General features: G+C 42.6%; 1 protein-coding gene and 1 pseudogene across 3 annotated transcripts in view; one reads left to right on the top strand and one right to left on the bottom strand.

Moving 5' to 3' along the window:
- MLH1 (mutL homolog 1) overlaps positions 1 to 22,976 on the bottom strand; it is a 57,796-nt gene that overhangs the window by 27,862 nt on the left and 6,958 nt on the right. For 2 of the 3 annotated variants that reach the window (XM_063703692.1, XM_063703691.1), the window contains exons 3-11: positions 21,865 to 21,958; positions 18,451 to 18,524; positions 15,859 to 15,931; positions 14,011 to 14,102; positions 11,101 to 11,143; positions 10,864 to 10,952; positions 8,455 to 8,567; positions 5,390 to 5,483; positions 2,508 to 2,661 (exon numbers count right to left, since the gene is read on the bottom strand). In XM_063703692.1, the coding sequence (XP_063559762.1) occupies positions 2,508 to 2,661; positions 5,390 to 5,483; positions 8,455 to 8,567; positions 10,864 to 10,952; positions 11,101 to 11,143; positions 14,011 to 14,102; positions 15,859 to 15,931; positions 18,451 to 18,524; positions 21,865 to 21,876 (744 nt within the window). In that variant the 5' untranslated portion in view covers positions 21,877 to 21,958. Of the gene's footprint in view, positions 1 to 2,507; positions 2,662 to 5,389; positions 5,484 to 8,454; positions 8,568 to 10,863; positions 10,953 to 11,100; positions 11,144 to 14,010; positions 14,103 to 15,858; positions 15,932 to 18,450; positions 18,525 to 21,859; positions 21,959 to 22,976 lie in introns of all 3 variants that reach the window. The other variant, XM_004033830.5, reaches the window with a different exon arrangement.
- On the top strand, positions 5,959 to 6,529 carry LOC101136806 (large ribosomal subunit protein eL29-like; annotated as a pseudogene).

Genomic DNA, 22,976 nt, shown 5'->3' with positions numbered 1-22,976 from the left:
AGAGAAGGTATTCTGATAACCCTATGAAAACAGGGAGCAGCAAGGAACCCACCAAGCTGGTGTCATGCACCAATGGACAAGGGCAGGCCCTCTGATCCTTCTGAAAACATACTGGTCAGGACTTAAGCAGAGTTCCACTGGAAAAAAAATGTAATCTAACAAAATGAATCTGACTAACCCAGGATAAGACAAGGAGGCATGCTGAGAGGTTCTTCTCCCCATGGAGCCACAGACTCCATGATCTCTGGCCAACCCCTTGGACCCCAACTGGGACAGAGCAAACGGCAATCACTCTGGGCTAGGCAATGTGCTCTCCATCTTCATTTCACACTTTTGGCCTTTCTTTCCACTCCCCACCAGCCAAACCATTTCCAGGTCCTGGCAATCCTACATACTCAACTATTAGTGAATGGGGCTACTTCCTGTGTCTCAAGTCCCTCACCACTTCTCCCAAATCATTGTAGGCTTCCATCTTGCTCCTCTCCAATCCATTGTGATATTGCAACCAGGGAGCTCTTCATAAAATGCAAATAAGATCCCATCCATTCCCACCAAATTGAAATCTAAACTCTTTAATATCCTGATGAAAACCTCTCTATTTGGCCTGAATTCTGCAGCCTCAACTCCATCACTGCCGCTTGCCCTAACAGATCCATACTCAGACCCCAGCACAGCTTAACCCCAGCTGCACATGACAGTACCTGGGGAGGGTTTTAAACAATCCTGATGCCCAGACCCCACCACCCAAGAATGATTTATTGTTTTAGGGAGGGCCCAGACACTGGAATTTTCTAAAAGTTTCCCAGGTAATTCTAATGGCAGCCAGGGTAGAGAACACTGGACCCACTGCACTCAACTTTCAGATCCTCAAACACATATTCTCTTGCGCCTCCAGGCCTTTATCCTTGCCATTTCCTCTGCCAGAAACACTCTTTTCATTCCCCCTCCCCTTTGGCCCAGCAAATTCCTATTTAGCCTTTGGGTCCCAGCCTCCATGTCTCTTCCCTCCCTTTCCTAACTGCCAAAGTCCAGGACAAGGGCCCCTGCTATATTCTCCCGAGTCTGTTTTTCTCTCCCATGGGATATATTCTCTAGCAGACCATGAGCGCTTCTGTGGAAGGCTGCAACATCTATGCTGCATCCCTGGGCACCCAACACAGTGTGTGTCTCAGATAGGAGTCTCAATGCACATGTGCAGAGGGAGGCAGAATAAAAGGATCAGTAAAGGGGCACTGAGCTTAAGTGAGCAATGGGAACAGATATCAAACCAACTAACAGTTACTGGGCATTTCCTGTGTATCATAGTGCTCCAAGAGCCTTACCCATGCTAGACATGTTAACCCACTGGGGGCATGTGTGGCCTCATCTCATCCATGGGCACTATAAGGCATAGGGACTTATGGCCTCTATAAGACCTAGGGCTCATGTTGGTACCAGGAGTCAATCAATAACGGAGGAACAAGGGTTGGTTTCCAGACAGAGCTTCTTCCTCCCACCTGCCACATATCCCTTTCAGGTCTCACCAGTAGGAACCTTTCTCTCTGCATCAACAATCTCCAGATGTGTGGGTTCCAAGGCTGGTGGGGCTGCCCCAACTGGGTTTAATCTCACCGCTTAGTGCCCATGCCACCTCCATCTAGATTCTTTCCAGGTAGGTAACTGTCAGTGTCCTTCCGAGAAGCATTCATCTGCTTGGGAATTTTAAGTTTTCTGCGAAGTAGGGTCTCACAGTTCCAGTTTTTGCTTCTAGGATCCAGCATAATTTAATGGAGAAAATATTTATATTCCTATTTTGTAGTTTCAGTGTGCTTATGATGAACATCTTCACCATGATTAAAGGGCTGCCCACAATCACATCATCTCAGGACCAGGAGTATGCTGGAGAAGATTTTATCCAACCTGCTTATCTTATAGATAGGAAAACTGAGAACTCAGGTAAGTGAAGTGACTTAGAATAATAAGCACTTAGAACCTGTACCAGACACTTTCTGTTCACTGACTGCTTATAACTGTCCCTGGATTTGGGGATGACACATTCCTTCATTACTGAGGGGGATATGGAGGCCAGGGAAGGTTAGTCACACGGCTGGTAACCCAGGTCTGTCCAACAGTAGAGCCTCTGCTCTTTCCACTCTTCCTGCTGCCTCCCTGGGGCCCAGCCCCTCCACTGCACCCTGTGTAGGTGGGAGTAGCCTCCTCCTGAACATCTCCAGTGAAGAGCGCATTGAAGAGGCACCCTATTCTGTTTTCAGACAGCTCGTTTTCCTAGGAAGTTGGTCTAAGTTTCCAGATGGAGGCAAAGTGAGGAAGTGTGCTCAGGCCTTATGACTCTAAGCCTAGGAACAACAGCACAATACCTTTATAACTAGGTTCAAAGAAGAAAATGTTAAAACTATCCAGGTAATACTTGCAAAGAAAGTTCCTAAGTAACAGGCAAAAATCTGGGCTCTCACGTCTGGCAGGGCACATTTCAAAGGTCCCAGTAGCTGGATGAGAAGCGCCCTGACCTGGGTGAAGTACATCCTGGAGGAATTGGAGCCCAGGAGCTTGCTCTCGATGTGCTGCTGCACCCGCTCCAGGATGCTCTCCTCGTGCAGGAAGTGAACTTCATGCTTTGTGGGGTGCACATTAACATCCACATTCTGGGGACTGATTTCTAAACTGGCAGGAAAATAAGAGAGAACAATTACCTTAGATAGTGGGAGGGGGAGAAAAAGCCCACATATGGTGTACGTGGTGGCCAGAAGATTTGAGGCCAGATGACACAGTGGTCAAAACCTCAGGATCGAGTCTGAGTGTGTTCAAATATTGGCACTGCTACTTAAGAGCTGTGTAGCTTTGCGTAAGTTACATCATCTTTCTTTGCCTCAGTCTCTTCATTTGTAAAGTGGACATAACAGAATTACCTATCTCACAGGTTTATGGCGGGAATTAAATTCATGCCAAGTGGCCGGGCGTGGTGGCTCACGCCTGTAATCCCAGCATTTGGGGAGGCCGAGGCGGGTGGATCACGAGGTCAGGAGATCGAGACCATCCTGGCCAACATGATGAAACCACGTCTCTACTAAAAATACAAAAATTAGCTGGGCGTGGTGGTGCATGCCTGTAATCCCAGGTACTCGGGAGGCTGAGGGAGGAGAATCCCTTCAACCGGGGAGTCAGAGGTTGCAGTAAGCCGAGATCGTGCCACTGCACTCCAGCTTGGCGACAGAGCAAGACTCCATCTCAAAAAAAAAAAAATTAATGCCATGTGCTTTATATGTATCTGCCACATACAATATATGTTAACTGTAATTACTGTCATTTTAGAACTAGTGGAATTCTTTGTGTGACCTTGGGCAAGTCACTTAACTTCTTAGGATCTGTTTTCTCATCTGCAGCCATGAATAAGTCCCCTATTATGTAAAGAAACAATATATACAAGAACACTTTCTATCCATAAAATGTAGTCATAAAAGTCAGTTTAGAGGCTATGCTAGCTATCAATTTATCGCCTCAGCTCTGAGTCCATCTTTCATTGCTTGCTCTGTGATAATGGAGGTTTGCAATGTAAAGCTTTGCCAGTATAAGGCGCTAGAGGGACTCAGCAGGAAGAAAGGGTTTCTATGCCAGGTTAGGGTGCACTCCTATCAGACTTCAAGTTCTTTAGCATAAGCGGCCAGCAGCATGTGCCCTCTTCTCATGGGCAGTTTTCCCCAGCATCCCCTCAGAGTGGTACTGGGGAGCGCCTCGTTGACTTTACCTCGCAGCAAGCCAGTTACATTCTCTTCAGTAAGGTCTGCATCTCAGTGAGTAGGTGGGGGTGTGTGGTGAGGGGATGGTATCTCAGCCATAGGAGGAAATGGTTGTTCTTTATATCTGCTGTTCCTATCTCTTCACCTCTTACTATCTAATCCCCTATTACTCTAATCTCCTGTTTATAATTCTTTATTCAATTACTCAAATTGTTGCATGGTTTCTATCTCCTGTTTGGACCCTGATTAATATGGAGATGGAACAAGGTGATAACTTGACCAGTTTATTACTTTGCAAGGGAAAACATGAAAACACTTAATCTAAAACTAACTTTAGGCTGGGTGCAGTGGCTGAGGCCTGTAATCCTAACACTTTGGGAGGCCAAAGTGAGAGGATCACCTGAGGTCAGGAGTTCGAGACCAGACTGGCCAACATGGTAAAATCCATCTCTACTAAAAATACAAAAATTAGCTGGGCGTGGTGGTGCACGCCTGTAATCCCAGCTACTCGGGAGGCTGAGGCAGGAGAATTGCTTGAACGCGGGAGGTGGAGGTTGCAATGAGATGAGATTGTGCCACTGCACTCCAGCCTGGGCGACAGAGCAAGACTCCATCTCAAATAAAAAATAAAATAAAACTACCTTTTACCACAATTTCTATGCTCTCCCCCTTTCAATCAAAATGAAAACAATGATAAATTAGGATAATTAGGATATGAAATAGACAAATTAGTAGCAGACCCAGAAATAATAGAAAGAAATCCTCCATAAGTCAGCTCTGGACTATAAACTCCTTTAGAGCAGGGGTACCTCACATTTATTCTGTATTTCAAATACCTACTATGGGGTTTGGTCTATTTAATGCAAGTGCTAAACTATTTACGACTGCTAAATTAATTACATCAACATCTGGGCAATCAACAGTGGATATGTTAAGACAAGAACCTCCACAGAGCAGAACCCAGTCTTTTTTTTTTTTTTTGAGATGGAGTCTCGCTCTGTCGCCCAGGCTGGAGTGCAGTGGTACGGTCTCAGCTCACTGCAACCTCCACCTCCCAGGTTCAAGCGATTCTCCTGCCTCAGCCTGCCGAGTAGCTGGGACTACAGGCGCCCGCCACCATGCCCGGCTAATTTTTGTATTTTTAGTAGAGACAGGGTTTCGCCACGTTGGCCAGGCTGGTCTCAAACACCTGACCTTGTGATCCGCCCACCTCAGCCTCCCAAAGTGCTGGGATTTACAGGTGTGAGCCACTGTGCCCGGCTGATTGTCTTTTATGGAAGATGAACAGTAGCTGTTGTGGCTTCCCAACTGACCCCAGCAGAAGCAATATTTAGAGCCTCTAGAGCACATCTGTTTCCACTCTGCCTACAAGCTATCAGCACCTCCTGATGGGGTGAGGCATGGCATTCCTTTTTTTATTGCTAACACAGAGCCTGGCATATAGGAGGCTCTTAGTGAGGTTCTGCTAAATTAGTGAATAAATGAAGGAAAACTGTGCCTTGTACCTGTAAGAAGGGACAGAACATCCTTTTGCCAGTGGTGTACGGGATTCACTCTGATTGTACTATTAGCATGCTCATCTCTTTCAAAGAGTAGAGCCTGATAGAACATCTGTTCCTTGTGAGTCTTGGTTGAGGAGTTTGGTGCTACATTACCTGAGGTACAGGAATGGGTGTGTGTTTTTGGGCAAATAGGCTGCATACACTGTTTCTATGGCTTTTCTCAAGGAAGTTGATTCTACCAGACGATCTAAACAATAAAAAGAAAGCAACCAGTTCAAAACTGTCCTGAGGGGTGAGGTCACAGGTGTACATTCATACAAAGTCATGAAATCACCTCAGGAAAGACATTTCTGTAGTGATATGCAGATCACATCTCCAGGAAGAAAGGTGTACCTTTACCTGTCGCCACTTTCCAGCCCAGTATCTATCGGCTTGGGACTGTTTTACTTCAGCCAAGTAATAGAAAACATGATAAGGCAGTACATTCTCCCTCCTCACTTCCCTTTGCCCCCATTAGCTCATGTGGACTAACTGTGCTCTTTCTGGGCACAGTGGGAAATATGACGTCAGCCCTCAGACTTTTCATTCTGCAAATACATACTGCATATCACACACACCAAGTGCTGGGAGACAACATGCTGATAAATAAACTAATTCCAACCCCAAGTGGCCAGCACTATTATAGACGTGTGTGTGTGTGCTAAATAGTGAGCCAACTCTTCCGGTTCTAGGCGCTTCGGGAGCCGCGGCTTAAGGTGTAGACATGGCGAAGTCCAAGAACCACACCACGCACAACCAGTCCCGAAAATGGCACAGAAATGGTATCAAGAAACCCCGATCACAAAGATATGAATCTCTTAAGGGGGTGGACCCCAAGTTCCTGAGGAACATGCGCTTTGCCAAGAAGCACAACAAGAAGGGCCTAAAGAAGATGCAGGCCAACAATGCCAAGGCCATGAGTGCACGTGCTGAGGCTATCAAGGCCCTCATAAAGCCCAAGAAGGTTAAGCCCAAGATCCCAAAGGGTGTCAGCCCCAAGCTCGATTGACTTGCCTACATTGCCCACCCCAAGCTTGGGAAGCGTGCTCGTGCCCGTATTGCCAAGGGGCTCAGGCTGTGCCGGCCAAAGGCCAAGGCCAAGGATCAAACCAAGGCCCAGGCTGCAGCTCCACCTTCAGTTCCAGCTCAGGCTCCCAAAGGTGCCCAGGCCCCTACAAAGGCTTCAGAGTAGATATCTCTGCCAACGTGAGGACAGAAGGACTGGTGCGACCCCCTACTCCCGCCCCTGGGCTACCATCTGCATGAGGCTGGTCCTCCTGTGCTATTTGTACAAATAAACCCGAGGCAGGAAAAAAAAAACAACAAAACAGTGAGCCGAGAGAGCAACTAACTTTGCTCAGGAAGTTCCGACGGTGGAGTAGCCATACTGAGTTTTCCAGAATTTCAGGCAGTACAAGTGTCAATGCATATTCAAGGTAATTTAGGAAATGAGGCTGGTTTGAAGAGGGTAGAAAGCAATAAAGGCAGAAAAAAATAAGACTAAAATCAGGGGAAGATGTATTTTCAGGAAACAGCTCTCCTTTCTCTCTGAACAGATTTAGATGACCTGCTGATTATCTGTTGTCCTGTGTTGCTGTAGACAAGGATATGTCAAATCTTTTTATTTCCAACAGGAAAAGTGGTTGTGACTTTATCAATGAAGAGACTAACATCCTCTGAGTGCTCACCACATCCATGGCCCCATCATTAATGTCACTGTACTCTGTAACACGTGTCCTGACCACACAGGCCTGGAGCAGGCATGGGCACCTGACAAAAGGACAGCTGGAGCCCCTCTGCTGAGAATTCTGAACTTGAGATGTGCCAAAGGAGTGTTCTTTGTCCCTGCCACCTGAGTGCGCCTGCACAGTGTAGATAAATGAATGGCATGCCTAAGAGCTTGACCTTTCTTTGCTACTGGGAACTTGGTATTGTGAACACACTAGCTAATGATAATGCAGAGGCTGTGGTAAGCAGCCCCAACAGAAACACGGACAGAGGCCAGTCAGGCAGCACCTACAGTGAATTTTTTGTCTGCTTTATAGCCAGCATGTGTGTTACAAAGCAGTTATTCTTCATGGCTAGGAAAAAAACTAATGAAAAACATTTTCTGAGCCTTGACTAAAACAAGCTTTGTTATATATCAGGTGTAAGTCCTTCCTAATAAAATAGGAAAAACCCTGCTAATAGACATCAGTTTAACAGAATGTGTTTGTAAAATGACTGGCTCTGTCCTTACTGTTCCTGTATTGCTTTGAACAACTGCTGTAAAACATGCATATTTTGAAACATTTACAGCTGGTTAGCAGTCTAAATGGAAGGAGGGAATATTCCATTTCCAACAGCAAACAAGCAAACAAAACAAAAACTATAAAATTATTATGAAATGCTTTAAAATAAAGATAAGTAAACTATAGGATAAAAATGATGAAAACTGAAAACACGGAAATGGAAAGATTCATCTTATTTCTGGATGGAAAACGAAAAATTCAGACTGTGTTTGGGATTATTTGTTGTTGGTGGGTCACCATCAAAACCTTGTAATAAACAATTAAGTTATAAGGAGCAGAATACAAAATAGCATTTGTTTAGTAAATAACAATCATGTAAACACTGTATCAGCAGAGAGACAAAAACTGTTAAGGGAATTTGAGAAATATCCTAATTAATTTAGTTAATTCCCTCCCTAATTTTTAGAACTGCTCTTTGTATCATAAAGCTCATTCCTTAAACAGGAAAATCTCAAGTATCTTAGCAATTTCTTTAATGACAATGCCTATACCTAAGGTACCCCTTTTCCGTATCCTGCTGTGCAATTTCAAACAGTGGCCCTTGATCTCTTCCAGCAATGTTCTGGCTAGGGTTTACTTGTAAGGACTCTGACACCATCAGGTGAGGACAGTGTGCTGGCTCACAGGAGCCTGTTATGCCCTCTCCTGGGCTTCCTCTTAGAGGTAAGAACCAGACTCTAACAGTCAACCAGCAATGAGCACATGTGGGAGGGCTGAGCACAGACTTAGGACAAAAATTATACATGCTTCCCAATAAAACCAAACTTTGCCATGAGGTTTCTCCATGTTTAATCAAACTTATGGATCAGAAATTTTTCCATGGTCCCATAAAATTCCCTGTGGGTGTTTCCTGTGAGTGGATTTCCCATGTGGTTCTTTTTAACTTACGGTTGATGAAGAGTAAGAAGATGCACTTCTTCACTGAGTAGTTTGCATTGGATATGTAACCATTCATTTTGAAGGCTAGGGTTTTATCCTCACATCCAATTTCTATCAGTTCTCTATTAGAAAAGAGATTCTGAAGCTTTTGAAAATACTCAAAACTCAAACATTACAAAAGAATCAGAATTTAAAAACACAAGGTTCCTTCCCATAAACTAACTTTGTGAAATGAGGGCCCCGAAGACTTGGTCCATTTGAGGTCCTCCTGTGCCTGTCCATTCATCTATCCATTTGTCTGTTCATCCATCCACCCACCCACCCACCCACTCACCCACCTACCCTACTCAGTCAGTGTTTTCAAGCACTTGTGCTATGTGCCAGGTACTGCTCTAATTGCTGAAACAGAACAATGAGTCCAAGCTCTGAGACCTTATTTTGCTCAAACTTGAATGTATCTTAGTAACTAAATCCCAAAGATGAGATTCCAAGAACTTATCTCTGCTGAATTACTTGCTATATTGAACAGCACCACAACGTGGTTCTACAATGTGTGTTGTTCCCAGGAGTGTTTACTGGGAAGGGAAGGTTAATAGGTGAATAAGAGGTCCTCAGACAAGCCACACTTATTTGTCTGGAGACCTTCCCAAGAACTAGTCCCTCTGTCTGGTAAGCTCTACTCCTAACCTATTGGTACCTAGTTAATTCCTATTTATCCTTCATATTTCAAAAAATATTTCTTCAAAGAACCTTCTCTAATGATCCCTTTCTCTGACCCTACAGAGTTTTCCATCATGTCCTTTATTTTTCCAGTGAGGCATCTAGCACAATCTGCTAATGAATGGCATAATTATTTCATGTGTCTTTCCAACTGCAAAGTCAGCTGAGAGCAGGCATCATTTCTTCTTTGTTCACTACTATATCCCTATCATATAGCACAATACCCAGGAAATAGCAGATACTCAATAAGTTTGCCGAATGGCTGGTGGAAGCTTTTTATGCAGTAATGTGTGGAATGAGTGTCTTCAATGGAGGGTACGGCTTGTGGCACTGCCCATACACACTGAACCAGCAAACTCTTTTTTCCCAAAATGCCTCATGAGGCTAGTGTTCTGGAAGCCTGCTTTGGGAAATGCTGCTATAGAGGATTTCTAATCTTGTACAGTCCCTAAGATTTCACAACAACTAATTCTGATCTTAAAATCTAGTTAAAGAAGCTCTGAAAAGTTACACTGTAAACAGAGCTCTCCCTTCGCTCTAGGAGCACAGTTTTAAAAAATTAATTCATTAACAATTAGAAAGAAAATAGTGGCTGGGCATGGTGGCTCACGCCTGTAATCCCAGCACTTTGGGAGGCTGAGGTGGGTGGATCACGAGGTCAGGAGATCGAGATCATCCTGGCTAACACAGTGAAACCCCGTCTCTACTAAAAAATACAAAAAACTAGCTGGGTGTGCTGACAGGCGCCTGTAGTCCCAGCTACTCAGGAGGCTGAGGCAGGAGAATGGCGTGAACCCGGGAGGCGGAGCTTGCAGTGAGCCAAGTTTGAGCCACTGCACTCCAGCCTGGGTGACAGAGTGAGACTCTGTCTCAAAAAAGAAAAGAAAAGAAAAGAAAATAGTAAATTAAAAGCAAACTAATTGTTCCTCAGTCAGTTTAGCTCAAAGAATAAATAATCTGCCCTTCAAAGTAGAAACTGGGCTCTGTAATGACTGCTGCTGCTTTTCAGATTTCTGGGAAAAGTGAAGTCAGGAGCTGTCTCATCCATATACCTCCCATATATGGAAGGGTCTCAGTATTTTTCCTCATATTATGACATAGGCACTTTGGGCTTTATAAAGTCCTGAGACCGCTAGGAATCTATGATGGAAATGGTGATTTTTACATGCAGAGGGGAGCAACTATGAGGAATCCATAATGCAAGCACTTTTCCCCACTTATGTTTTTCTTGATAATGAAGACTTAGCGACACGAATCTAGTCTTTAAGGGCAGGAAATATCTTATTTGTCTTTATATCCCTAACTTCTAGCACAAAGCCTGGAATATGAGAGGCAATTAATAAATGTTGAATGATAAATAAGTGAAATCCTAAAGTGATGATAATGGAAATACAAGGAAAAGAAGGAGCATTGGAAGATAAAATAATTCTACTACACTATAAATATTTTCAAGACTAAGACCTTGAAAGAACACATGATTCACGCCACAGAATCTAGGAGATTACATACACCTAGAAAGTGTTCATTACGTGAAATAAGAACTCCATTAACAAATCTGAAGCATAAAACAAGCCTGTGTATTTGACTAAAGCAAACTCTTAACACACATAATATCTTGAAAGGTTCCAAAATAATGTGATGGAATGATAAACCAAGATAATAAATGTAAAAGTTTTTTTATATAGGTTATCGACATACCGACTAACAGCATTTCCAAAGATGGAGCGAATATTGTCCACGGTTGAGGCATTGGGTAGTGTCCTAACATCAGCTACTGTCTCTCCTTGCTGATAAACAAACAGCAGAAGACACAAGGATTTATTGTCTCATGGCTGAGACTGAAACATCATAACCTTATCTCCACCAGCAAACTATTAAAAATCCCCTTTTTTCTTTTCATAAAACAAAACCATCCCCCATAAACCAAGAACTTACTTTTTTAACTGAGAAACTAATGCCTGCATTGTGTATGGAATACCTGGAAAAGAAAAACAAAAGAGTAAGAAAAGAGTTGCCAAAAACACACACTAGATGTCAGAGCCCCCTTTTAGTCAAATAAATTAGTGGAGTTGACTAATCTAAACAAAGGTACATATAAAGAAAAATATCTCCATACAGCCTATTAATATTTTACCCATAGAAAAACAAGCAGAAACTTCATGGAGATAAAAATGCTAAAGGTGACTGAATCAAAACACAGGCTCCTCTCTACTTTTATAGGTTGCTGATAGAATCAAGGATATCACGCCACTATCTCTTTTTTACTTATTTTTATTTATTTTTGAGACAGAGTTTTGCTCTTGTTGCCCAGGCTGGAGTGCAATGGCACGATCTCAGCTCACTGCAACCTCTGCCTCCTGGACTCAAGCGATTCTCCTGCCTCAGCCTCCCGAGTAGCTGGGATTATAGGCGCCTGCCACCAGGCCCAGCTAATTTTTTTTGTATTTTTAGTAGAGATGGGGTTTCGCCATGTTGGCCAGGCTGGTATCGAACTCCTGATCTCAGGTGATCCACCTGCCTCGACCTCCCAAAGTGCTGGGATTACAGGTGTGAGCCACCACATTCGGCCCACAATCTCTTCACTTTCAGTTTTATTTTCAGAGTGTCCCAAAGGTCTGGTTTGCCTCAAGGACATCTTGAGAAGCTAGCTCCAACAACCCCTACTTTTATTCTCTTTCAGAGCCCTCAACATGCCCTCCTTCTCATTGGCTTCTTCCTGCCCCTGAGTCTTATTCTAGTATCTCCCAATCTTTTCTTGGTTGGCGGTTATTTCTCTTTTCTCTACAGAGCTCGTGAACCGAAGGATTGTGTCTAGCAAAATGCATTTATTAAGTAACAATATTTCACTTTACCACACCTAGAATCAAAACAGCCAACTAGAACTCCTTTATTTTTAGGAGGTAATGAATATTCTGACACTGATTGATAAAATTCCAAGAAAAAGGCCGGGCGTGGTGGCTCACGCCTGTAATCCCAGCACTTTGGTGGGCCGAGATGGGCGGATCACCTGAGGTCAGGAGTTCGAGACCAGCCTGGACAACATGGTGAAACCCTGTCTCTACTAAAAATACAAAAAAAAAAAAAAAAAAAAAAAATTAGCCGGGTGTGGTGGCATGTGCCTGTAATCCCAGCTACTCAGGAGGCTGAGGTAGGAGAATTGCTTCAACCTGGGAGATGGAGGTTGTGGTGAGCTGAGATCGCACCACTGCATTCCAGCCTGGGTGACACAGCAAGATTCTGTCTCCAAAAAAAAAAAGTATAAAATTCCAAGAAAAAGCAAAGAAACTTGATGTACAAACCTGTCATTTTATTAAGGTGAAATGTTTGACCCACTTTAGATTTTTTTTAGAAATACTGAAAAATGGGCCAGGAGCGCTGGCTCATGCCAGTAATCCCAGCACTTTGGGAGGCCAAGGCGGGAGGATCATCTGAGGTCGGGAGTTTGAGACTAGCCTGACCAACATGGAGAAACCCCATCTCTACTAAAAACACAAAATTAGCTGGGCATGGTGGCATATGCCTGTAATCCCAGCTACTTGAGAAGGCTGAGGCAGGCGAATTGCTTGAACCTGGGAAGTAGAGGTTGCGGTGAGCCGAGATCACGCCATTGTACTCCAGCCTGGGCAACAAGAGTGAAACTCTGTCTCAAAAAAAAAAAAAAAAAAAAAAAAAGAAATACTGAAAAATGGCCAGGCATGGTGGCTCATGCCTGTAATCCCAGCACTTTAGGAGGCCGAGGCGGGCGGATCACCTGAGGTCAGGAGTTCAAGACCAGCCTGACCAAAATGATTAAACCCCCTCTCTACTAAAAAAAAAAAAAAAAAAAAAAATTGCCGGGCATGGTGGCAAGTGCCTGTAACCCCAGCTACTCGGGAGGCTGAGACAGGAGAATCGCTTGAACCCAGGAGGCAGAAGTTGCAGTGAGCTGAGATTGCACCATTGCACTCCAGCCTGGGCAACAAGAGCGAAATTCCGTTTCAAAAAAAAATATATATATATACACACATATACATATACATATATAAATATATATACATATATAAATATATATACATATACATATATATAAATATATAAATATATATACATATACATATATAAATATATATACATATACATATATATACACACACACATATACATATATACACTGAAAAATAGTTAACATATCCCTATCATAATCAATGATATGTGGGTTCGGAGAGCCTATACTGAAGCCATCTGTACCATCTGTACCAGCAGCGTAAGTCTATCATGGATATAATGTTGTTTTCATCTGTCCTGAATCCCTTCTCCTCCTCCTGGTAACAGCCTCTCATCTTCCTTTGGGAAACTACCTCTATTCCATTCTACTTGATATGCACCCTTAGTAAGACTGCCAATCAAGAAATCTTCTCCCCACAGATATGGGCACATGATCATCGAATGTACTCTGTTAGGAAACTGACTCTAGAGCAAAGTCAGGAAAAGAATGAAAACAACTGGAGTACAGTAATGATGTTAAGTCCCAGAGGCACCCTGGTTCTTATTCTCTCCAAGGGGCAGCTGCACACACTTCATGTGGTAACTCCTAGCCTTCCACTAAATTTCTTTTTAGCTCAAGTTGGCTAGAGTCACTTTGTTTTGTCTGCCATCAAAGAGCTCTCATTGATCTAAAGACCAACTGCTCTTTCCTGGGGAGATGAGAGAAACTGCAAAATTGGTGGCTAAACCTTGACCAGAAACTATCTGTAAGCTAGTTTTACTTTTCACCATCTAGCTCAGCAACTGTTCAATGTATGAGCACTAGAACACATTACTTTGATGACAAATCTCAGAGACCCACTCCCAGATTTTGGACTGTACCTGCCAACAACTTCCAAAATTTTCCCATATTCTTCACTTGGATTTTTTAAAGCTTTTCTCCTCGTGGCTATGTTGTAAAAAAGGTCCTCCACCTGAACAGAAGATCGATTTTTCTTGTAAATTCATAGAAGTACTTGAAAATAAAACCCAAGATGTCCTGGCAAAAGCTAGGTCTTAAGATAGTGAATCCAATTATATTTACCAACAGCACAGTTCTAAGCACTGACTAGGGCCAGAGATAAGACAGCATTAACAGAAGAATTAAAGGACATTTTTCCTGCCTCCCACATTCATTCACTGATTTCTCAACTATGCACTGGGGGCTAGCTTTGTGTCAGAGTCTTTGCTTTGTACAGAAAATATGAAGACAAAGCATGATCCTGCTCAGGAGAGTACATGATGTAGTGGGACACACATGTAAACTGACAAGTATAGTATCACATGGCATTCAAAGATATTTTTCAGGCCAGGTGCAGTGGCTCACGTCTGTAATCCCAGAACTTTGGGAGGCCAAGGTGGGTGGGTCACCTGAGGTCAGGAGTTCGAGACCAGCCTGGCCAACATGGTGAAACCCTGTCTCTACTAAAAATACAAAAATTAGCCGGGCATGGTGACGCATGCCTGTAATCCCAGGTACTCAAGAGGCTGAGGCAGGACAACTGCTTGAACTCAAGAGGTAGTGATTGCAGTGAGCTGAGATCACGCCACTGCACTTCAGCCTGGGCAACAGAGTGAGACTTTGTCTCAAAAAAAAAAAAAAAAAAAGTATTTTTCAAACTAGTAATAATCACAAAATTTCTTAGATCATTTGAAGTTCTTGGAAATCACACGGTGGTCACCGTGGTACAAGATTTTTTTTGTTTGTTTGTTTTTGTTTTTGAGACCCTGTTTCACTCTTGTTGCCCAGGCTGGAGTGCAGTGGCATGATTTCAACTCACCACAACCTCTGCCTCCCGGGTTCAAGCAATTCTCCTGCCTCAGCCTTCCTGAGTAGCTGGGATTACAGGCATGCGCCACCACGCCTGGCTAATTTTGTATTTTTAGTAGAGATGGGGTTTCTCCATATTGGTCAGGCTGGTCTCGAACTCCCAACCTCAGATGATCCGCCCTCCACGGCCTCCCAAAGTGCTGAGATTACAAGTGTGAGCCACCGTGCCCAGCCCAAGATCTCTCTTAACAAGTATTGCAAAACACACATTCTTTTCTGCCTCCTGCCTGGCTCGTCACATCCAGGATTAGGCAGGTTACAGTGGACTTCAAGAAGATGTGCTCTAGATGGGACTTGGAGTGGAGGGGCGGGATGGATAACATGACAGCGGGGTGCTTTGTGTAATCATAGAAGGGAAAGAGACCAACTTGAGGCACTATACATAGGCAGCATGATGGACTTTCTCCCAGCTAATGATACAGTCATATGTCTCATCAGACACCCTTTAAGTCAAGAGGGCAAGTATTCTTTGCTTCATTTGACAGATAAGAAAACTGGGGTTAAGGGATGTTAAGTGACTTGCCTCTGGACATACAACCATTGAGTGACAAGGCTGGGCTCTAACCCATGCCTTCTGGGGTCAAGCTTAACCTTCTTTCAATGACAACTACCCTGCCATTGATTTTTGCCATCCCAATAAATAATCTCCTAGCCCTTAAAAAAGACAAGGACGTGGCAGGCTGCCATGCCACAAAAGCCAATAGTCATCTATCTTGCTTAGAGGATATCTTGGGACCTCCATTAACTAGTGCAAATTCATTTTATTATTACCCTGAAAACTCAGAAGCAATTTTATTTTTTATTCTAATATTTATACAAACAAAGCTTCAACAATTTACTCTTCCATATACCATTCTTACCGTGATCTGGGTCCCTTGATTGCCAGCACATGGTTTAGGAGGGGCTTTCAGTTTTCCATCTGAGTAACTTGCTCTAATGAGAAAATATAACAAATTAATATCCAGTAGAGAGATAGATACTAATCCCAAGGGGAAAACAGAAAATCATACCAACAATAGATTAAAATATAGCCATATTATATATTATCTTAATTATTTATCATTTTTCTGTTTATTTCTCCACTACTTCCATCATCATTTGAATTGGATTTTTTTTTTTTTTGAGATGGAGTTTTGCTCGTTTCCCAGGCTGGAGAGCAATGGCACAATCTCAGCTCACTACAACCTCCGCCTACCAGGTTCAAGCGATTCTCCTGCCTCAGCCTCCCAAGTAGCTGAGATTACAGGTGCCCACCACCACACCTGGCTAATTTTGTATTTTTAGTAGAGACGGAGTTTCACCATGTTGGTCAGGCTAGTCTCGAACTCCTGGATACGCCTGCCTCGGCCTTCCAAAGTGCTGGGATTACAGGCATGAGCCACCATACCCAGTCCTTGAATTGGATTTGAAAAACTATCTGTTCTTCCAGCAAATGTTGCTGTTTACTTGCTGAGTTCTGAGCTACCAAACAATGGTTTTACCACTGCCTAAGTTAACAGTAAAATTTTTCAGTAATTCTGCAATTATTTATTGAGGAACTACCATGTGTCAGGTCTGTGGAAGCCCTGGTAATAAAGAAAGGTCTTGGGGCTGGGCGCGGTGGCTCATGCCTGTAATCCCAGCGCTTTGGGAGGCTGAGGTGGGTGGATCACGAGGTCAGGAGATCGAGACCATCCTGGCTAACTAACATGGTGAAACCCCATCTCTACTAAAAATACAAAAAATTAGCTGGGCGTGGTGGCGGGCGCCTGTAGTCCCAGCTACTCGGGAGGCTGAGGCAGGAGAATGGTGTGAACCTGGGAGGCGGAGCTTGCAGTGAGCCAAGATCGCGCACTGCACTCCAGCCTGGGCGACAGAGCAAGACTCCGTCTCAAAAAAAAAAAAAAAAAAAAAAAAAAGAAAATTAAATTAATAAAAAAAAAGAAAGCTCTTGATCTAGTGATAGGTAGACTTTTTACCTAACTGTAGAACAATATGCTAAGTGATCTAGAGAAGGGTCCATTCAGCCTGAGGCGGGAGTGAGGGTGGGTAAAAGCATCCCAGAGAGATGGCAATTCATCTGTTCTTTAGAGAGGAATAGTTTCAGGTGGAGACAGCAGGAAAGACCATCCAGGAAGGCAAAAACAAAAATGAAAGCATAGAGGCTTTAGAATACATGGCAGCTGGGAATAGGTAGAGAGAAGGGGCTGGAAAGGCAGACTGAGAGCACATTGGCAGGGGCTGGTTGCCAAGATAATGACTCTATTTCATCCTGCTATGGAAGGGGAGCCATTTTAGCATGCAGTGGCACACCACAATCTAGGATATCTAGGAAGGCATTAACTTACAACTCTGTCTTCAGTTAGTGACGGGATTCTAATAGTATCAGCCCGTCTAGATCTAGGGCAATTAGAATTCACACAGAGTCAAACGCCCTTAGCATTAATGTTGTGTAATCTGAAATCTCCACCTTCCATTACTTCACACATTTATCTGTTGAGGAAGACTGAGAAACAGACAGAACTATCCTTTGTTGAAGATATTTTCCCTTATTTATTTATTTATTTATTTTAAGGTTGGAGTACAGTGGTGTAATCACAGCTCACTGCAGCCTCAAACTGCTGGGCTCAAGCAATCTTCCTGCCTCCGGAGTAGCTAAGACTACAGATGTGCATCACCATACCCAACTAATTTTTTAAAAATTTTCTGTAGAGATGGGGTCTTGCTCTGTTTCCCAGGCTGGTCTCAAACTCCTGACTTCAAGCAATCCTCCCACTTCAGCCTCCCAAACTCACAGGCAAAGCCACTATACCTAGCCTATTTTCCCTTTTAATCTACAAACAACCTGTGTGATTTTTAAAAATTATCTTTCTTTTGGCCTGAATTAGGTATTCCTACCAGTCTTCAACTAGTGAATGGCCAGTGCTTATAAAAACAAAGGTGCAATTTTGTTATTCTGAATCCCATTTTTGTTCTGTTCAAAGGCCATTCATCAGCTTCTGAAAACTGTGCCAGCATAACAGATAGCCAGCAGCTACTTGTGGGAAGGCAAACTAGCACAGGTATACACAGGTGGTGGGAGCTGGTGGCTCAGGAGCCAGCTAAGGAAACATGAACCTTTAGCATCCCAGCCACAGCCCTCTAATCGGTCCAAAGCAATACCCCAACTGAAGGGCAAAGGGGCAGAAATTACATCAGCAGCTACCATTTACTTAGAATACCTACGTGTAACAGACACCTTGCTAGGCACTTGTAATACGTTAAATCATATCTTTTAAGAATCCATGAAGTAAGAGTATCACCTAATAATCATCCTCGAGGATTATCAATTTATCAATAAGGAGAAAAGAAAACGTACTCAAGATCTCTGCCAAAAAAGATAACACTGGTGTTGAGACAGGATTACTCTGAGACCTAGGCAAAAAATACATTTCAGGATGAATATATATGAGTAAAAGAAGTCAGCACTATACCTGTATGCACACTTTCCATCAGCTGTTTTCGTTGTAATAGTAACATGAGCCACATGGCTTATGCTGGCCAAAGCCTAAGGAAGAAAAGAAAATAGACTGAAAGAAAAACTCACTGCTGGGTCACCCACTGTCACCTCACCAAAGGGAAAGGTTATCTGAACTGCCGCTTCCATTTTGTATTAATATGTGGCAACGATGAGCACTTTGCTCACTTGCTTTGATGACATGTTGAAAAAGAAATGATCAATCTGTAGCATAATTACTAGAACAAGTGAAAAATACATATTAAAAAGTCCAAAACACACCAAAACATTAATGTGTTAATAAGCAATTGTGTTGAGGTGGTAGAACTATAGGCATGTTTAATAATATTCTCAATGAAGTGTCTTCTAGTAATTTTTAAAACTTGCCTTCAGAAATGGGTAAAGGAATCACTCCAAATAGATAGTGTTTTATATTGTTAATCAAAACTGCTTTATATAAGCAATTATTCATTTAGAAATGTAAATTTGAAATGCAATTAAGACAAAACAAATTTTAAAAACCCATGACCATTTTCCCCCTTTATAACCAAGATTGGTTTCTCAGACCTTTGGAATCTGTATCTTTTTTCACAAGAAGGATACTACAGTATGTAAAGGTGTAACTCAGGAACTGTGCTATGATGGGGTCTGTGTGACAGCATCTCAGTAGACAGTAAATACAGCTGTGGCAAGTTCAGTTCATTGAAAGGCACATGGGTCAGGCTCAGAAATCACCAGGTCCTAGCTGGATTTCCCTGGTTTATGTAATTGAGCTAATTTGCATCATTAAAAAATATAAGGCTGGGTGGGGTGGCTCACGCCTGTAATCCCAGCACTTTGGGAGGCCTAGGTGGGTGGATCACCTGAGGTCAGGAGTTCAAGAACAGCCTGGCCAACATGGTGAAACACCAATCTCTACTAAAAATACAAAAATTTGCTAGCTGTGGTGGCATGTGCCTGTAATCCGAGCTACTTGGGAGGCTGAGGCAGGAGAATCACTTGAACCTTGGAGGCAGAGGTTGCAGTGAGTGAGACTATGCCACTACACTCTAGCCTGGGCAACAGAGTGAGACTCTGTCTCAAAAAAAAAAAAAAAAAGTAAATGATTTTGAGACCTGTATAAGGAAAGACATGAAAATGCAAAGTAGAACACAACATCACACCAGGAAGATAGAGTACCACTACCACATGGCACAGCAGATGGTCCTGCTGCTTCAGAGGCCTCTTCTCCAGCAGTGGAGCCAAGTGGACAGGGGCACAGACTCTGGAGTCAAACTGCCTAGTTTCTAATCCCCACTTTGCCATTTTCTAACTGCGTCCACTGGCCATGTTTCTATGTAAAACTGGGTAACAGCAGAACCTCTGTAGAGTTACTGTCAGGAGTCAGAGTTAATACAAAGTATACAAAGTGCTGAGAACCACGGCTGGTACACAGAAATCCCTCAATAAATCTTCCCTGTATAATTACAGTGAAATAATAGCCACAAAGATAACCTACAGCTAGGTGAAGACTCCAGGAGGCCATGGGCTTGGAAAATGACCCAGGGAACTGCAAGGCCAAAATGAAACTGCCTTCCTAGAGTTTGATCTAAGGTATCCTTAAAATCAGGAGCCGCCTCAGTGTAAACCAAGTCTTGGAAATTGTCCCTTCTTGGAATAATCTAGTGGTCACTGTGAGCAAGACAATACATGAGACCACCCTAGTTTGATGTAAATTGATCTAAATTACAGAGACTGAATCACAGCTGCTTTTTACTTTTTAAAAATTAAAGTAATACATGTATATGATAAAAAAATTCAAACTACTGAAAGGCCAAAAATGAAAAGTAACAGCCTCTTAGACTGCCCAACCCCATCTTCACTTTCATTCCCTTAAAATAACTACTGTAAAGTAGTTTCTCTGGTCCCCTGGAACCTCCATAGAGGAACACAGCCCTGCCAAAACCTTGATTTTAGCCTAGTGAGGCCTAGTAAGACCCGTATCTTCTGATCTCCAGAACTGCAGAATAATTAATTTGTATTGTTTAATGCCACTAAGTTTCTGGAAATTTTTTGACAGCAACAGGAAACTAATACAGTTTTTAAAATATGTATTCTTTTACCAAGGAATGTTATTTCTATAAATTTATCCTAAGGAAATAATTAAACGAAACACAATGTACCTATAAGAATACTCATCAGGACCTTAAACAAGGCCAGACGTGGTGGCTCATGCCTGTAACCCCAGCACTTTGCAAGGCCAAAGTGGGCAGATCACTCAAGGTCAGGAGTTCAAGACCAGCCTGGCCAACATGGCCAAACCCTGTCTCTACCCAAAATACAAAAATTAGCCGGGCATAGTGGTGCACGCCTGTAATCACAGCTATTCAGGAGGCTGAGGCAGGAGAATAGCTTGAACCCAGAAGGCAGAGGTTGCAGTGAGCTGAGATCATGCCACTGCACTCCAGTCTGGATAACAGAGCAAGACTGTCTCAAAAAAAAAAAAAACAGAACGTTAAACAGGAAAAAATGGCAAAGAGCATAAATGTTCAATAGGAAACCATTTAAACAAACTACAGTACATACATGTAGCCATTAAAACCTAGATAGGACTATATTTACTGGGTAGAAAGATATCCATCAGGAAGTGAGTCACAAAATATAACATCCTATTTTATCCTTTTATATTTTAATCTGTTTTCTAAATCATATACTCCTATATGTCATATGATTTTACCCACAAATATTTTAGTATGTATCTTAACAGGTAAGGACTCAAAAAAAAAACCCCATGACAATATTCTTATACCAAGATAATTCATAATTTCTCCTTAATGCCATCAAATAGTCAACCTGTATTCAAACATTTGTCTCAAAAAAATTTTTTTATAGTTTGCTCCATCAGAATTTAGGTAAGATCTATACATTGGACCTGGTTCATATGTCCCTTAAATGTCTTTTAATCTACAGGTTCTTTACTCCTTTCTCTATTCTTTTTTCCCTGCTGTCTATCTGTTGAAGGGAACAAGTCTTTTTCCATGTAGTCTCCCAATCTCAGTATCATTTACCATGCTTCCTTGTCTCCTATATTTTTCATATATTGGTACTTAGATCTAAGTAATGATCAGATTCACATTTGATTTTTTGACAAGAAAACTTCATAGGTGGTATTGGGTACTTCCATCAAGAAACATATATCAGAGGTCTCTGCAGGTAAAATAGTTTATTTATGAACAATTCTCAGTCTTAGAAAGTTAAAGTTCATTAAGTTTGTTCAGATTTGCATACATTTAACAAGTAAAAGGTACCAAACCTTATTTATCTATGTTGAGAAATACATACTAACAAATGACAGACAATGTCATCACAGGAGGATATTTTACACATTTCTTGAATCTTTAGCTTACCTCACCTCGAAAGCCATAGGTAGAAATACTGGCTAAATCGTCAAAGGACTGCAGTTTACTAGTAGTGAACCTTTCACATACAATATCCAGATCTTCTTTCTGTTAGATACCAAAAAGATGAGTAAATAATCATGTTACTCATTTTTCCAAATCTCTTTGAATTCCCATTTTCTTGATTTAATCCAGGAAAAAAAATCCTCTTAGAAGAGTTTTTTTTTCTTGGTTTTTTTTTTTTTTTTTTTTTTTTTTTTTTTGAGACAGAGTCTTGCTCTGTCACCCAGGCTGAAGTGCAGTGGCGAGATCTCAGCTCACTGCAACCTCCGCCTCCCGGGTTCAAGCAATTCTCATGTCTCAGCCTCCAGAGTGGCTGGGATTACAGGTATGCGCCACCATGCTCGGTTAATTTTTTCTTGTATTTTTAGTAGAGATGGGGCTTCACCATGCTGGCCATGCTGGTCTCGAACTCCTGATCTCAAATGATCTGGCTGCCTTGACCTCCCAAAGCACTGGGACACCTGGCCTTAATTTCTTATATTTTTAGTAGAGATGAGGTTTCCCCATGTTGCCCAAGCTGGTCTCAAACACATGAGCTCAAGTGATTTACCCACCTCAGCCTCCCGAAGTGCTGGGACTACAGGTGTGAGCCACCATGCCCAGCCTGAGAAGAGCTTTAAAATTAGCAGTAACTTCCTTGTTTGGAATCCAGAATACCACACTGTCCTGGTGTTCCTCCTTTCTTACTAGGTGGCTCCTTCTCAGTCACTGCTGTTTCTGCCTCATGTCCTCACTTGACATCAGAGTCACCCAAGACTCCTTCCTCGGACCTCTTCTCTATCTACACATACTCTCTTGATTATCTCATTCAGTCTCAGGGCTTTTTGTTGTTTGTTTAATTGACAAGCTTCTTTATTAAAAATCTCCAAGGCTGGGTGCAGTGGCTCACACCTATAATCCCAGCACTTTGGGAGGCTGCGACAGGAGGACTGCTTGAGGTCAGGAGTTCAAGACCAGCCTTGGCAACAAAGCAAGGCCCTATTTCTACAAAAACAAAAATAGGCATGGTGGTGTGAACCTACAGTTACTACTTCAGCTGGCTGAGATGACAGAACTGCTTGAG

This window comes from Gorilla gorilla, chromosome 2 (assembly GCF_029281585.2).
Source record: "Gorilla gorilla gorilla isolate KB3781 chromosome 2, NHGRI_mGorGor1-v2.1_pri, whole genome shotgun sequence".
NCBI lineage: Eukaryota > Metazoa > Chordata > Mammalia > Primates > Hominidae > Gorilla > Gorilla gorilla.
Note: the sequence above shows the minus strand (reverse complement) of the source record. Positions and strands in the feature narration are given on the sequence as shown.